Source organism: Dendrobates tinctorius, unplaced genomic scaffold, assembly GCF_039654945.1.
Source record: "Dendrobates tinctorius isolate UK_male_01 unplaced genomic scaffold, ASM3965494v1 ptg000011l, whole genome shotgun sequence".
NCBI classification, from domain to species: domain Eukaryota; kingdom Metazoa; phylum Chordata; class Amphibia; order Anura; family Dendrobatidae; genus Dendrobates; species Dendrobates tinctorius.
Window position 1 is genome coordinate 74,817,670 of NW_027361679.1, and position 15,831 is coordinate 74,833,500.

Consider the following 15,831-nt stretch of genomic DNA (forward strand, 5'->3'; position numbering starts at 1 on the left):
GGAAATAGTGGAATATGTTGGAACAGGTTAGGAACTGAGCCGCAGGAGTGTGGAGTAGGCAGAGCCGCAGGAGTGTGGAGTAGGCAGAGCCGCAGGAGTGCGGAGTAGGCTGGGCTGCAAGGGAGCCTGGCAGGCAGAGTGGCTAGGGAGCCGAGCAGGCAGAGCGGCTAGGGAGCAGAGCAGGCAGAGCGGCTAGGGAGCCGAGCAGGCAGAGCGGCTAGAGAGCCGAGCAGGCAGAGCGGTTAGGGAGCCGAGAAGGCAGAGCGGCTAGGGAGCTGGGCTGCAAGGGAGCAGAGCAGGCAGAGCTGCAAGGGAGCAGAGCAGGCAGAGCTGCAAGGGAGCAGATGCACAGACAGGGAGAACACAAGGAAAGACACAGCAGGGAAGGAAGCCACAGTCAAGGAGAAAGGGAGACTAAGGTAGGACAGAGTACAGACAAGGTACTGGGACCAAGACTCAAGGGCCAGGATATTCAGCCTTCTGGCAGGCAGGCAAAGAACACAAAGCAAGGCTAAGAGTATTCCTACAGAGAAGGAGATACACAGGACAGGGCCTGGCTTCCTCAGCAGCAAGATACTAACTGAGTATAGACATTGCACAGGCAATGTTTCAGTGGGTGTGGTGGAACTAAATAGTCAAGGGCTCTAGGTGATTGGTCAGGGACAGATTAGACAGGTGCACCCTGACTGCATAAGAACCAGAGAGTTCTGGCGCCGCCCCCCTATACAGACATAGCCAGGAAACATACAGAAGAGCAGAGGCACAGAACACAGGACTGGCAATAGACAGAATTCACAGCATGACCCGGAGCAGTGACTAAGTTGATGTGCGGGGGATGGGAGGACATGCAGTGACACCAGCAGGGTTGTTACAGTACCCTCCCCTTTATGGCCCCTCTTCCTCAAGCCTGCCAGAATGACCTGAAGAAGGAGTATGGGACCACACACAGTCCAGGTTGACACGACATCCTTCAGGTAGGGTGGAGTATGTGTGTCATCAAGAATCCCAGAGTGCCAAATTTCTTGGTGCCCAATAGCTTCCAAAAAGGGGTACAAGGACTTCTTCCTCCAGATTGGCAAAAAACGGGACCCTGGCAGCTTCAGACTTCGCCCCTACATCAGCCGGCCAGCTAGAAACTGAAGACACCTGCACAGAGTCCATTTTTAGCCCATTATCCAAAGAAAATTGGATCTCCTCCTGGTGAGTGAACAACGGAGATATGTAGGCCACAGTTTCCACCTCTGCATCCACCTGCCATATGGAAGCTGGAGGCATACATACAGGGAGTTATTTCAACCTGTTACTCAGAAAAAACTGGGCCCCCTTTTTCAGGTTAGAGGATGAGTATTGCTCCATCTTGGGACCTTCACCCACTAGCCATAGAGGAGCCGAGGGCATCCACTCAGGATCCATCTTCAGCCCTTTATCCTGAGGAAGACAATCAGGAGGCAGGGATGCTCTAGGAAGCAGATCACTGGCATCATTGCTGGAGATGTGTGACGAGGAGACCTCCGCTTCGCCCTCTTTGGAGGTGTCATCACCCCTAGACTCGACGACCAGCAGACTGGATAATGACGACTTGGCTGACTGAATCTGACGCAAGGGAACCAGAATCCTCTTGTCACTTGGTTGTTTCAAGTGTGGTGCCCTGCTGGGTCTCCAGACATAAACGGGTACTAGAATCTCTGTATCAGACCCATAGGCATACCAGTCAGCAAGTGGATGATGAACTTCCTCATGTATAAGACTCCGACCTGGAGCTGTAGCTGTCCTTGCAGGACTAGACTGTTCTTAAGTAGGGCTCGGCCACCTCGAGACAACGCCCACGCCGGCTTCGGGAGCTGTACGACAGAGACCACACACTGACTCCGTATGGCTGTCGGTTTATACACACCAAAGCTCCCTGAAGACAGAGAAACAGTCATTGGATTCACAGGAGATTGGCCATCAGGATGTTCCTTCACCAGACCTGATTGTGGCTGCAAGCTTGCCAGCCGCTTTTTCTTAGACCACTTGGATCTTACACGGAGGCCGACTTGGCAGGCTGTGGAACAGGAGTGTCAGGGACGGTCACAGGCGGTTGAGATGATTCACCCACAGGTTCCTCTTGTCTGGTCTGTCTCTGGAAGCTTGGAGGGGAAGACTTTTCAAGAGCAGCTGGACGAGGCATGTCGAACACTTTACGGAAGGCCACCAGGAAGGCCCCCAGGCTCATGACGACAGGGTCCCCTGCTTCCCAAAGGGGACAGATCCACATCAAGGCATCACCAGCTAGGTAGGACATGATGTATCCCACCTTGACCCGGTCAGAGGGGAAACAAGCTGCATTTTGCAGGATGTAGTGCAGGCACTTTTTCAGGAACCCTTGGCACTCTTTAGGGTCCCCATAGAACCTAGGTGGGTCTGCTGGGTTGTGCTCTTCATAGGCCAGGAGCTGATTGTAGAGGGCATTGGAGACGATGATTGGTTCAGAGGTCTCCACAATCGGAACCATGCAGGACGGAACAAATTCCTCTGGTTGCTCAGACTGGCATACAAGTTCATGACACTCTGTGAGCGGAAGTACATGGGACTAAGTGGGGACCATGGCCTATGCTAACTGTCATGCTCGCGCCTTGGCTGAATGGCGTGAGCCGGGGGGGTTGTGGCCCCACTGTGCCACAAACCAGACTACCCTGGAAGGGGCATAACTACGACAGCTACCTCGGTCTTCACTGGAGCCTCTGATGGTGAGGTCAGGCTTGTGTGGCAGGTAGCTGTCGGGTGCCACTCCAGGGTGGTGTCTGGCTGTGGCTGCTGATCCCACTCAGGGACAAGTCACTTGGACAGGTGTGACTAACAGGCACGGCTGGTACACTGGCAGGCAGGCACGGCTTGGAGACACAGGGCAAGCAGGCACGGCTTGGAGACACAGGGCAAGCAGACACGGCTTGGAGACACAGGGCAAGCAGGCATGGCTTGGAGACACAGGGCAAGCAGGCACGGCTTGGAGACACAGGGCAAGCAAGCACGGCTTGGAGACACAGGGCAAGCAGGCACGGCTTGGAGACACAGGGCAAGCAGGCATGGCTTGGAGACACAGGGCAAGCAGGTGTGGTGTATGAAGGAACAGGTTGGGACCTGTTCACACAGGAGGTGCAGGTAAGGATACAGGCAGGAAGGAGTGAAATATGAAGGAACAGGTTTGGACCTGTTCACACAGGAGGTGCAGGTATGGACACAGGCAGGAAATAGTGGAATATGTTGGAACAGGTTAGGAACTGAGCCGCAGGAGTGTGGAGTAGGCAGAGCCGCAGGAGTGCGGAGTACGCAGAGCCGCAGTAGTGCGGAGTAGGCTGGGCTGCAAGGGAGCTGGGCAGGCAGAGCGGCTAGGGAGCCAAGCAGGCAGAGCGGCTAGGGAGCCGAGCAGGCAGAGCAGCTAGAGAGCCGAGCAGGCAGAGCGGCTAGAGAGCCAAGCAGGCAGAGCGGCTAGGGAGCCGAGCAGGCAGAGCGGCTAGGGAGCCGAGCAGGCAGAGTGGCTAGGGAGCCGAGCTGCAAGGGAGCAGAGCAGGCAGAGCTGCAAGAGAGCAGAGCAGGCAGAGCTGCAAGAGAGCAGAGCAGAGCTGGCAGAGCTGCAAGAGAACAGAGCAGGCAGAGCTGCAAGAGAGCAGAGCAGGCAGAGCTGCAAGGGAGCAGATGCACTGACAGGGAGAACACAAGGAAAGACACAGCAGAGAAGGAAGCCACAGACAAGGAGAAAGGAAGACTAAGGTAGGACAGAGTACAGACAAGGAACTGGGACCAAGACTCAAGGGCCAGGATATTCAGCCTCCTGGCAGGCAGGCAAAGAACACAAAGCAAGGCTAAGAGTATTCCTACAGAGAAGGAGATACACAGGACAGGGCCTGGCTTCCTCAGCAGCAAGATACTAACTGAGTATAGACATTGCACAGGCAATGTTTGAGTGGATGTGGTGGAACTAAATAGTCAAGGGCTCTAGGTGATTGGTCAGGGACAGATTAGACAGGTGCACCCTGACTGCATAAGAACCAGAGAGTTCTGGCACCGCCCCCCTATACAGACATAGCCAGGAAACATACAGAAGAGCAGAGGCACAGAGCACATGACTGGCAATAGACAGAATTCACAGCATGACCCGGAGCAGTGAGTAAGTTGATGTGCGGGGGATGGGAGGCCATGCAGTGACACCAGCAGGGTTGTTACAATAGGCATGTGTTGGATGGACCAGTGTTCTCCTAAAAGGTTCACCTTGGTCAAAATGGTGATTAAAGTAGTGTCATTTGAATACTTCATTTATAAACACAGAAAAAGTCCATCCAAATTTGAGATGGTATGGGAACTCTGGATCATCTCTCCACAAACTGGGGAATTCCTCAGGGCTCTTGTAGTTTCTGTCCATGATTTATTTGAATTGACAGGTTTATTCTTTGGGAATGTATATCTTATTTGAATTTTATAGTCACACAACCAATAGATTCTGTAAACATGAATTAATTTTCAGTCAGTTGAGTACTGTTCCTTTGTTTATTTCCAAAGGTTTAGTTAATAAGCATAATAAACATGTTTCATAAATCATTAAACAAGTAATTTAATTTAATTACTTAATTAAATTAAATTGTATACTAATTTCTACATACTTGTAATATCCATAGACTATTCACTTAATGTGTCCTCTTGTCTCATATCATTTCTGGTATATGATGCTTAAATGCTTGGACTCTTTTTTTTACCTATATTATACTATTGCTATCAGGCACAGTGTTAACACCTGGTGCACTTGGGCAAGTGTCGGGACGAACTGGGAGGCCCATTCACTGTCGGGGACACCATCGCACTATGGGGCTCGTTAGTCGGGGGAACCTGATGCCACTTAAATACTCACCTCTCTCCGTTCCCCTCTGCTCTGGTTTCCACTGCTCCAGTCTCTTCAACGTCTTGTGACTACAAATCACCCTCTGTGCGGAGCAGTGCAGAGAGTCAGAAGATGCTGAAGAGACCGGAGCAGTGGGGAATGTGAGAGGTGATTATTTGATTATGTATTTTTTTTGCATTTGATTATGTATTTTTATGTATGGCGCAATATATGGGGTTCATTATGGTGTATGGAACAATATCTGGGGCTCATTATACTGTATAGTGCATTATATGGGGCCAATATTCTCCGGTTTCTGGCTATTGTAAAATTTACAAAATATATCACTTATTAAGAATTAAGTGAAATCTTTGGCTATTTACTATACCCATATTTCTTATCTGTGCATTATGGGTCGAGATATGTGTGAAAGGTGCCCACTGAGACTCTTTCACCTGGAGCCTACGAAAACTTGGTGCCAGCCCTGATTGTTATGGATAACTTTTTCTCTTCAACAAAATGAGTTTAAAAAATTTGCAGTGTCATTGTATTGCTCCTAAATAACAATATCTCTTATGCTGTCCCCATGAATAAATAATTGCTATACTTGCTAAATATGACCCCCACATTGTAATGGCTATGGTTCATTGCCTCCACACTGTCCTCTTCTATAAAATAATGTCTCATCCTATAAGCTATAACTGCAACACCATCCTTTACTGTGAACTAGAACTGCCAATCTGTCACCTCTTGTCAATTGTAAAGGCCAGACTGTTCTCCCCTATTGAACTATAATCTCCATATTGTCCCCCTTATACACTACTGTTCAAAAGTTTGGGGTTTCCATGAAAACTCATACTTTTATTAATCAATTGAGTTGCCAAATGAATTTAAAATCTAGTCCAGACATTGACAAGGTTCGAAGAAAAGATTTTTATTTGAAATAATAATTTTCTCTTTCAAACTCTGCTTTCGTCAAAGAATGCTCCCTTTGCAGCAATTACAGCATTGCAGACCTTTGTCATTCTAGCAGTTAATTTGCTGAGGTAATCTGGAGAAATTTCACCCCATGCTTCCAGAAACCCCTCCCACAAGTTGGTTTTGCTTGATGATCACTTTTTGCATACCATACGGTCAAGCTGCTCCTACAACAGCTCAATGGGGTTGAGATCTGGTTGACTGCACTGGCCACTCCATTACAGATAGAATACCAGCTGCCTGCTTCTTCCCTAAATAGTTCTTGCATAATTTGGAGGTGTGCTTTGGGTCATTGAAATGTTGTAGGATGAAATTGGCTCCAATCAAGCGCTGTCCACAGGGTATGGCATGGCGTTGCAAAATGGAGTGATAGCCTTCCTTATTCAAAATCCCTTTTACCTTGTACAAATCTCCCACTTTACCAGCACAAAAGCAACCCCAGAACATCACATTACTTCCACCATGCTTGACAGATGGCGTCAGGCACTCTTCCAGCATCTTTTCAGTTCTTCTGCGTCTCACAAATGTTCTTCTGTGTGATCCAAACACCTCAAACTTGGATTCATCTGTCCATAACACTTTTTTCCAATATTCCTCTGTCCAATCTCTGTGTTCTTTTGCCCATATTAATCTTTTCCCTTTATTAGCCAGTCTCAGATATGGCTATTTCTTTGCCACTTTGCCCTGAAGGCCAGCATCCCGGAGTTGCCTCTTCACTGTAGACATTGACACTGGCATTTTGTGTGTACTATTTAATGAAGATGCCAGTTGAGGACCTGTGAGGCATCGATTTCTCAAACTACAGACTCTATTGTATTTGTTTTGTTGCTCAGTTGTGCATCGGGGCCTCCCACTTCTCTTACTACTCTGGTTAGAGCCTGTTTGTGCTCTCCTCTGAAGGGAGCAATTCACACCGTTGTAGGAAATCTTCAGTTTCTTGGCAATTTCCCACATGGAATAGCCTTCATTTCTAAGAACAAGAATAGACAGTCGAGTTTTACATGAAAGTTTTTTTTTCTTGCCATTTTGAGAGTTTAATGGAACCAACAAATGTAATGCTCCAGATTCTCAAGTAGCTCAAAGGAAGGTCAGGTTTTTAGCTTCTCTAATCAGCCAAAATGTTTTCAGCTGTGCTAACAAACTTGCACAAGGGTTTTCAAGGGTATTCTAACCATCCATTAGCTTTCTTACACAGTTAGCAAACACAAAGTACCAAAAGAACACTGGCATGATGGTTGTTGGAAATGGCCCTCTATACACCTATGAAGATATTGCATTGTAAACCAGACGTTTGCAGCTAGAATAGTCATTTACCACATTAACAATGTATAGAGTGTATTTCTGAATCATTTAATGTTAGCTTCATTAGAAAAAACTGCTTTTCTTTCAAAAATAAGGAAATTTCTAAGTGACCCTAAACTTTTGAACAATAGTATAAGTTATTACCACCACACTGTCCCTCGTTAAAAACTATAACCACTACACTGTCACCCATTAGGAGCTATAAACACTACACTGTCCTGCTTATGAACCATAGTTGCCACACTGTCCTTTCTTATAGCCTCAACACCATCCCTAGTTTATGCTGCACAGTCTCCACTGCTTCCACTATACCAAAAAGACACATATTGGGGTCCATGAAGCGGCAGTGAATTCATGCATTAATATGAACCTGACAGCTGATTCATGCTGACCGTTCCACGGGCAGTATGTATCAGGCACAGGCTGTGTAATCTCCGCCAGGTATGATTGACTCTGAAACGCTGCGGCAAGGGATTATTTCTCTGGGAGTTGGAAGTTTCGCCCCCAGCAGTTCGCCCCCAGCATTTCGCCCCCAGAAGTTCGCCCCCAGCAGTTCGCCCCCAGGTACACTTCGCCCCCGAACATTTCGCCCCCAGCATTTCACCCCCAGGTTGTTTCGCCCCCGCACATTTCGACCCCGCACATTTCGCCCCCAGCAGTTCGCCCCCGCACATTTCGTCCCTGCACCTTTCGCCCCCAGCAGTTCGCCCCCGGAAGTTTCGCCCCCGGATGTTTCGCCCCCAGCAGTTCGCCCCCGGATGTTTCGCCCCCGGATGTTTCGCCCCCGGATGTTTCGCCCCCAGCAGTTCGCCCCCGGATGTTTCGCCCCCAGCAGTTCGCCCCCGGATGTTTCGCCCCCGGATGTTTCGCCCCCGGATGTTTCGCCCCCAGCAGTTCGCCCCTGGATGTTTCGCCCCCAGCAGTTCGCCCCCGGATGTTTCGCCCCCAGCAGTTCGCCCCCGGATGTTTCGCACCCAGCAGTTCGCCCCCGGATGTTTCGCCCCCAGCAGTTCGCCCCCGGATGTTTCGCCCCCCGCAGTTCGCCCCCGGATGTTTCGCCCCCAGCAGTTCGCCCCCAGCAGTTCACCCCCGGATGTTTCGCCCTCAGCAGTTCGCCCCCGGATGTTTCGCCCCCAGCAGTTCGCCCCCAGCAGTTCGCCCCCAGCAGTTCGTACCCGGATGTTTCGCCCCCAGCAGTTCGCCCCCGGATGTTTCGCCCCCAGCAGTTCGCCCCCAGCAGTTCACCCCCGGATGTTTCGCCCCCACAGTTCGCCCCCGGATGTTTCGCCCCCAGCAGTTCGCCTCCAGCAGTTCACCCCCGGATGTTTTACCCCCAGCAGTTCGTACCCGGATGTTTCGCCCCCAGCAGTTCACCCCCGGATGTTTCGCCCCCAGCAGTTCGCCCCCGGATGTTTCGCCCCCAGCAGTTCGCCCCCGGATGTTTCGCCCCCAGCAGTTCGCCTCCAGCAGTTCACCCCCAGATGTTTCGCCCCCAGCAGTTCGCCCCCAGCAGTTCGTACCCGGATGTTTCGCCCCCAGCAGTTCGCCCCCGGATGTTTCACCCCCGGATGTTTCGCCCCCTGTCAGTTCGCCCCCAGCAGTTCATCCCTGGATGTTTTGCCTCTAGCAATTTGCTCCTGGATCTTTCGCATCCGGGAAAAACCTGCCTGAACTGAACATTGGCAGGTTTGCTTATCACTAATAATACACCATATGAGTCTAAGATATCCAATTCTGATCAAATTATTTTTTTTTATTCTCAAACTTTGTTTTCTAGATGAGTAATTTTACAAACAGACAGGAAAATAGTAGGATTTCATTGGTTACTAAGGAGGTCGTGCCCCCTTGGGAGCAGAACGGTTCCTGGCTCCCTATGATACATTCAGGGCTGCTTGTTCACAGCCCTCTGCAAAGCTCCCCTTCACCCTCCGCTCATGTGCTCTGTCCTGGACAAGAGGAGGGCTCCCCCCTGCCTGTGTAAAGCCATTACAGGACGGAACACATAGGGGGGGCTTTGCAGAGGGCTGTAAACCAGCAGCCCTTTATACATCATAGGGAATATATTGTTAGCTGCATGCTCCTGTGCAGCCACACCCTCTAGAATCCATCCACAAGTACTGCTACTAAGGAGAAACAACCTCCTTAGCAACCACTGAAATCCTGCAGCACATGGAGCTTTAACTTGGATGAGACTTTTCACACAGAAGTGAAGCTGCTGGAAGGTCTCCTTTGGAAATGAATATCATGGGCACAGGTACTATAACATAACATGTTTTTTGCAGAGTTATGCTTTAACTGTATATATCAAAACTGTTTTAACAAGAAACATAAAAAGGTATAGAGGGGAAGGATTAGAGAAAAAGAGAAAATACAAATTGCAGGTTATAATGCTTGAATTATTTTACAGCTAAAAACACTGCTCTCAAAACATACAATATGTGACCATGAACTAAAAATCAAAGCTGTAGGCAATGCCTCTCAGATAATCCATCAAGCTTCTATTATCGAAATCTTGCACGATACGTTTAACCCTTGCTGAAATTGCAGCATACTTTTTGTTTCTTGCAGCGATGGGATTTCCTGCTATTATCTGAATAATTTCAAAACTATGGAGCTCTTGCTGATGTTTCAGACAGTTAATGAACCGGTATATATTTTGGAAAAGAGTACCACATGTTTCTCGAAAGCTACGGTGCCATCCTTCGACATCATTATTTGTTCGCTGTTGATCATTCAATGTTCGTTCATACACATTCCAGAATTGAACTGGAAACAAAGGTGCTTGACGTCCTCTGGGATTCATTCGACCGATATAGCTGTCTTCAAAATAGTTGGCAAAAGGTATTGCTTCTTGTGGAAAGTCAGGATCTTCCACCAATTCTTCAAATGATTGCACAACATTCTGTGGTGGTAGAAAGGCCAGGGCAGGTATCATGCGTATCCAACGGGCAAATTCATGGTCACCTTGGTATTGCATCTTGAGTCCTTCATTTTGAACTTTACGCCAAACCGACTGTGATAGGTGGAAAAAGCAACCAGTCTTCACAAGGTTGGGGAATTCACTTTCAAATGCCTGTATTGCAGCTAGTTCAAAATCCAACATCAGGTTGTCTGGCTGCAGTCCAGGCTGCAAGTTCTTCAGCTCTTGCAGCAACCTCTGGTATGTAGAACGGCTCTTGTCTGTCAGCAAGGTGTACACTACAGGAACAACAAGGCCGCTGTGGACTACATGGATTGTGTAAAGTTGCTTAAACAAGGCTGGTGTAGTGAAAAACATGCCATCAGCAAACCACTCTTTACTGTGTGCCAGTAGATGGAGATTGTCTCTTGTTCCAAATATCAACATACGGCTGTGTCCATTTCCTAATTTAAAATGAAAGTATTAGTGGAGGAAATAACAGAAAAAGTGTAACAAGCAGCAGACAGAGTTTTGGGATAAATTCACAAAAAAAATATCCTAATCAGAAGACTCTGTTCATATCTCACATTAAATACTCACATTTTGCTCCAGATTTTCTGATTTCATAATAAAAAACTGAAGCAAAATCTAGTGTGAAGGGGCCAACCAATAGTTTTTTACAACATATATTGTCCCAGTGGAAAATTATATATTTTTGTTTAAAATTAAAATTACTTCCAAACTTGAAATAGGTCACATTTTTAGGGTACCTTTAGACCCTTCAACTAGACGGCCGTTCAGCACGGCCGATCGCCACTATGCTGAACGGGCCGTCTAGTTGACAGCCGCATCCAGACGCGGCGTGCGGCTGGACGTCTGAATGAACGACTGGGCGGTCCGCCCGCCTGAATCGGGCATTCCATTCAGGCGGATGGGCACGCTAGTCGTCGGGTGGGCAGCGCGGACGTTCGTGACGTCCGCGCTGCCTATGCTGTCTCATTGAGAGGATTGTGCAGGACGCAAAAAACGCCAGTAAAATCACCAGTGTGCTTTTGGCCTAAGGCATAACTGAATGGTCCATTAGGCTGGGGTCATATGCAGCATTAATGTGTAAATCCCATCCACATGCTGATGAAAAAATTTTGTTTACAAAAAAAACATGCAGTGCAGCATGTCAATGTATGCTGCCATTATACAAACAAAATTCCAGCCATTCAGACAAGGGGCTGAAATCCTGCACTAAAACCTGCACCTAAATCCATAGAGTTAAGTGAAGATTTTGATACAGAATTAGGGTACCACAATAGTGGCCACAATTGCAGGCATAAATAGATTCCTGTGGGATCTCCAATTGCTACCGCAATTACAGCCGCTGCGGACATGCCGCTCCACAATCCCCTTCCGTCAGTGGGCACGAGGCCTTAGGCTTTATCCAGACAAGCTGGATTTACAGGCGTATTCCGTGCTGTGTTTCCTGCCTGAAACCCGCCCTTTCATGTCTATGGTGCGGGTTACGGGCGGATTCCGGCCGGGGCCGGAAAACGCCCCACCGGAAAATAGCTTCAAAGCTATTTTCCGGCGGATCCCGGAAGGAATGGGAATGGGCAAGAGGGAAACCTCCCGAAAAATGCCTGCAAACCACGCCAAATACGCTCGGTTTAGGCCATAGCAGGGCATGGCCACGCCCATAGCAGAGCTTGGCCACGTCCCCTATTTGCAGAAGCGTTTTGCCAAAGCGCTTGCAAAGTGCTTAAAAAGTGCTTGGAAGCAGCAGGCAAAACGCATCTGCAAATCATGGCGTATCTTACCTGAGCTCCGGAGTTCAGCCCGACCTGTCCACGGATCTGCAGGACTGAACTACGAGAGCCGAGGAATCAGCCGGCGATGGCAGTTCAGTCCATGCATGCCGCAGACAGGCGAGGCTGAACTCCGGGGCAGCATCCTGGACAGGTATGGCCAGTACAATGCTGCATATTTGGAATTAGTGTTGGCCGGTCCGATCACTGAAGATCGTAATTTATTACGATTTTCAGGCTGATCGTTATTTTAAATTACGATCCGATTTGTAGCCAGATCATGATGATGATCTGAATTAGAAATCGGAATCCTCCGTAATCTGCAAATACTGTCCGGGCATACACTCCCGAACAGTGTGCGCATATATATATATATATATACACACACACACTATACAGGTGTACAGCGTGTGTGCATATTTAGCTTTAGTAAATGGCTCCAGGCTGCGCTGTTAAAAAATAAACAAACCCAGTTACTCACCTCTTTCTCCAGTGTCCAGTACTGGCTCCGGCTCCTAGCCCAGCAGTGCAGGGAATCCCGAAATCCAGGCGGCGCATCGCCGCCTCTGTGCCTGCCGTACTATAACTACAGTGGAGAGTGATCCCAGGACCGCTCACTAGACGGTCCTGGGAAAGCACCACATCACGTCACAGAACAGCCCGGCACATGTGCAGAGGTGGTGATGCACAACCCAGAATGCATAGCATTGGGATTTCGGAATTCCCTGCACCGCCGGAGACAGCGCTGGACACCGGAGAGAGAGTTGAATAACTGGGTTTGTTTATTTTTTAACAGCGCAGCTTGGGGCCATTATATATATGCAAGAAAGCTGGAAGAAGAGTGGCTCAACTGAGATTGTTGCTGAGGACTCAGTGTGCTGCTAGAGCAGGGGTTGGCTTCCGCCCGTACTTAACATGCATCCATGAAGAAAGACCTCCGCGCTCCTGAAGTCCTATACAAATCCTTTATTGCATTTCAAAGTTCCAAAAGTGCCAGACCACCTTCACCCACCCACATATATGCATATATATACACACACACTGTTCGGGCGTACAGTGTGCATATATATATATATATATATATATATATATCTACATCTAGCTCTGGAGATTGGATCTGAATTAATTCCAATCTTTCGGTATGATCAGCCCGATCTGATCCTATCTTTCCAGTGATCGGCCAACACTAGTTGGAATCAGTAGGCCTCACTACATTATATTACCCTCAAAGTTTCCCTTGAAGGCAAAAATCACATAGTATTTTATATCAGCACCTTATAGTGTAGCATTTTTCAAATTTGTGCAAAATAAACTTTGCAATAATTATGCATAATGGAATTGTTTTAATACAATGTTAAATGGTTAAGTAGCTTACCAGAGTCATGCAGAAGGAACTGCTGCTGGACACCATCAATACTGATCTCCTGGAACTCGAGGGGGATAACAAGTTGATCAAGGGTTTGAGGTAACCTTGGGATATTGCCAAGTTGCCTTGCTAATCGTATTGTCCTCTTCAGTGATGCTTTCCTTGGGAGAAGTGCTGCAACATTAGAATGGGCTCCTGAAACGACATCTGTGAGAATCTGTTGTGGTGTCTCCTGTGTTGTCCTTGCCCTGGTCAGGGCCGCCATCAGGGTATTACTAGCCTTACTGGTGTAAGGGGCCCCGGGAGCTGGAGGGGCCCCACGCTCAGAATTTTCATAAACCGGAGCGCTGAGTGTGAGGAGGAAGCAGGAGTCACTGTGACAGACAGCTGGGAGAGGCAGCCAGTGCTGAGCAACAGGAGGGCGGGACTTTCCAGCATCCAATCCTGGCTGAGCACGGGCTTAGTGCAGTGCAGATATAGTATTCTTCCGCCACACAGTCTGGAGTGAGTCACTGAGCAGCAGTGCAGCCCTCAGTCCCCCGGTGAGTGTCTGAGCCTGTGTTGTATGGCCAGTGTCTTGCCAGGATCTAGTCCAGTCCCTGTAGCAGATGGATCCTCAGTGAGTGGGCTGTGTGCTCAGTGACAGCGTCAGCCACACTATCAGCACAGCAGCCACTCACCAAGGAAGGACGCTGCGATGTCCTGAGTCTGACCCCTGCCTGTATCAGCTATAGACCAAGATAACAGCAGAGCTGAGTGCCCCCTCACCTCCTACAGAGAAGCATAAGACCGCTGAGCACAGCCTGCCCCCTGACAGGACAGCAGCCCCCTCTTAGGATTCCCTGCATTTACTCTCCAAACTTATGTAAAAAAAACTTCAGTCTTCAGAATGGAGCTGTGGTGTCCTGTCAGGGGCAGAGGGGGCACAACAGCCTTATCCTTCTCTGGAGGGGACAGGGGGCCAGGACACTGCTCATCAGGATTTATAGCATCTCCCAGAGATGTTATGTAACACAACCACACACTATATATATATATATAAAATCACAAACACAGTATATGTTAGGGTATATGCACACATTGCAGATTCTGCTGCGTTGTACCCTTAGGCCATGTGCACATGTTGCGGATTCTGCTGCGGATCCGCAGGGGTTTTGGCTCTGTGGAACAGCAGCTAAGCTGCGGTGTACAGTACCATTGTTTTCAATGGAGAATGAAAAACGCAGTGCACATACTGTGGATTTTTCCGTGGATTACAATCCGCAGCATGTCAATTCTTTGTGCGGAATCCGCAGCGGTTTCACACCTTCTCCATTGTGAGGTGTGAAACCGCAGGGCTAATCCGCAGGTAAACCGCAGGTCTTTTGACCTGTGGATTTTTCCAAATCCGCACAGAAAAATCCGCAGCATGTTTCACTACGTGTGCGCATAGCCCAAAAGACTATCTAAAACCAAAACTGTTGTGCACATGTTGCGGCTTTAAATCTGCAGCATGTCAATTATTTGTGCGGATCCACAGCATTTTTACACCTCTTTTATTATAGGAATCGAAAAGTGTAAAAACGCTGTAGAAATCTGCACAAAATCTGCAGAAAATTCTCAGGTAAAACGCAGGTCATTTTACTGGCGGATTCAGTGAAATTTGTGTGGAAAAATCCGCAGCAGAATCCGCAACAAGTGCACACACCCTAAAAGTATGCAAAAATTCCACAGTATTACAGAAAAGTAACTGAGGCCGGACTCCAGCATGAGAGGCTGATGAGAAGATCTGCAGGGGAAATGAAGGGTCTCAGTCCTCGCTCACACAAGCGTATAACACGGCTGAGTGCTATGTGATGTTTTATTGCATAACACTCAGCACAGTGTTATACTTTGGGGCATCGCAGATCTGTGATTTTTTCTACAGACCGAATTCGTCTGTGGAAAAATAATCTGCAGCACGCCGTGCAGCTGTCAGCTGAGTGCAGTCTGAATCCACGACCTCAGACAATGGAGAAGATGGAGAAATTAAGTTCCCTGTCTTCTCAATGTGCTCTGATTATCTCATGCAAGAGAATCAGATGACACTTGGATGAGAGTTTGAGCTGAGTGTCAGTAGCATAATTAAGCTGATTCTCTCACATGAGAGAATCATCACTCGTGTGACCCCGGCCATACACTTTTTTCAGCTGGACAATTCTTTTATATACCTTAATTATTCCTAATATTCCCGAAAACTTTATAATATAAGTATCCTTCTTCCCAAACCCACTGACCTAAGCAGGGGCGCTATCAGGGCATTACTGCCCTTACTGGATAGGGCCCAATGACCGGAGTGGGGCCCCGGTCACTATGTGGTGGTAAAATGTGGTCTGGTCATGGCGTGATGGTATTTGTTCCTTGTATATGGGATTTTAGTTCACCATGTGGTGGTAATATGGTGGCTGGTCATGGTGCGGTGGTATTTGTCCCTTGTATGTGGCATTATTGGTAATTTTAAAAATGGAAAAATAAATAAAAATATACCAAAATTGTATTGGATATTTTAGCAAATGTTTAGTAAGTTACAGTAGAGTAGGGCCCGGCCAAAAGAGTCTACTTTGTCGTGGTGGTGGGTTAAAAAATCTTTTGGCTAAAACAAAAGCTGCTGGCTATGTAT

General features: G+C 48.1%; 1 protein-coding gene across 1 annotated transcript; it reads right to left on the minus strand.

Annotated features, from left to right (window-relative positions):
- Nucleotides 1-8,909: 8,909 nt before the first annotated feature.
- LOC141100089 (uncharacterized) lies at nucleotides 8,910-13,960 on the minus strand. The gene is made up of 2 exons (XM_073588301.1): nucleotides 13,203-13,960; nucleotides 8,910-10,495 (listed from the first exon to the last, which is right to left on the minus strand). Exons 1-2 carry the CDS (start codon nucleotides 13,456-13,458, stop codon nucleotides 9,582-9,584), a joined length of 1,170 nt encoding a protein of 389 aa, XP_073444402.1. The 5' UTR covers nucleotides 13,459-13,960; the 3' UTR covers nucleotides 8,910-9,581.
- Nucleotides 13,961-15,831: the final 1,871 nt, after the last annotated feature.

Coding starts and splice junctions, on each gene's coding strand:
- LOC141100089 (XM_073588301.1), bottom strand. CDS start 13,458: ATGGCGGCCCTGACCAGGGCAAGGACAACACAGGAGACACCACAACAG. Junction 10,496..13,202: donor GTTCCTTCTGCATGACTCTG/GTAAGCTACTTA, acceptor ATTTTAAATTAG/GAAATGGACACAGCCGTATG.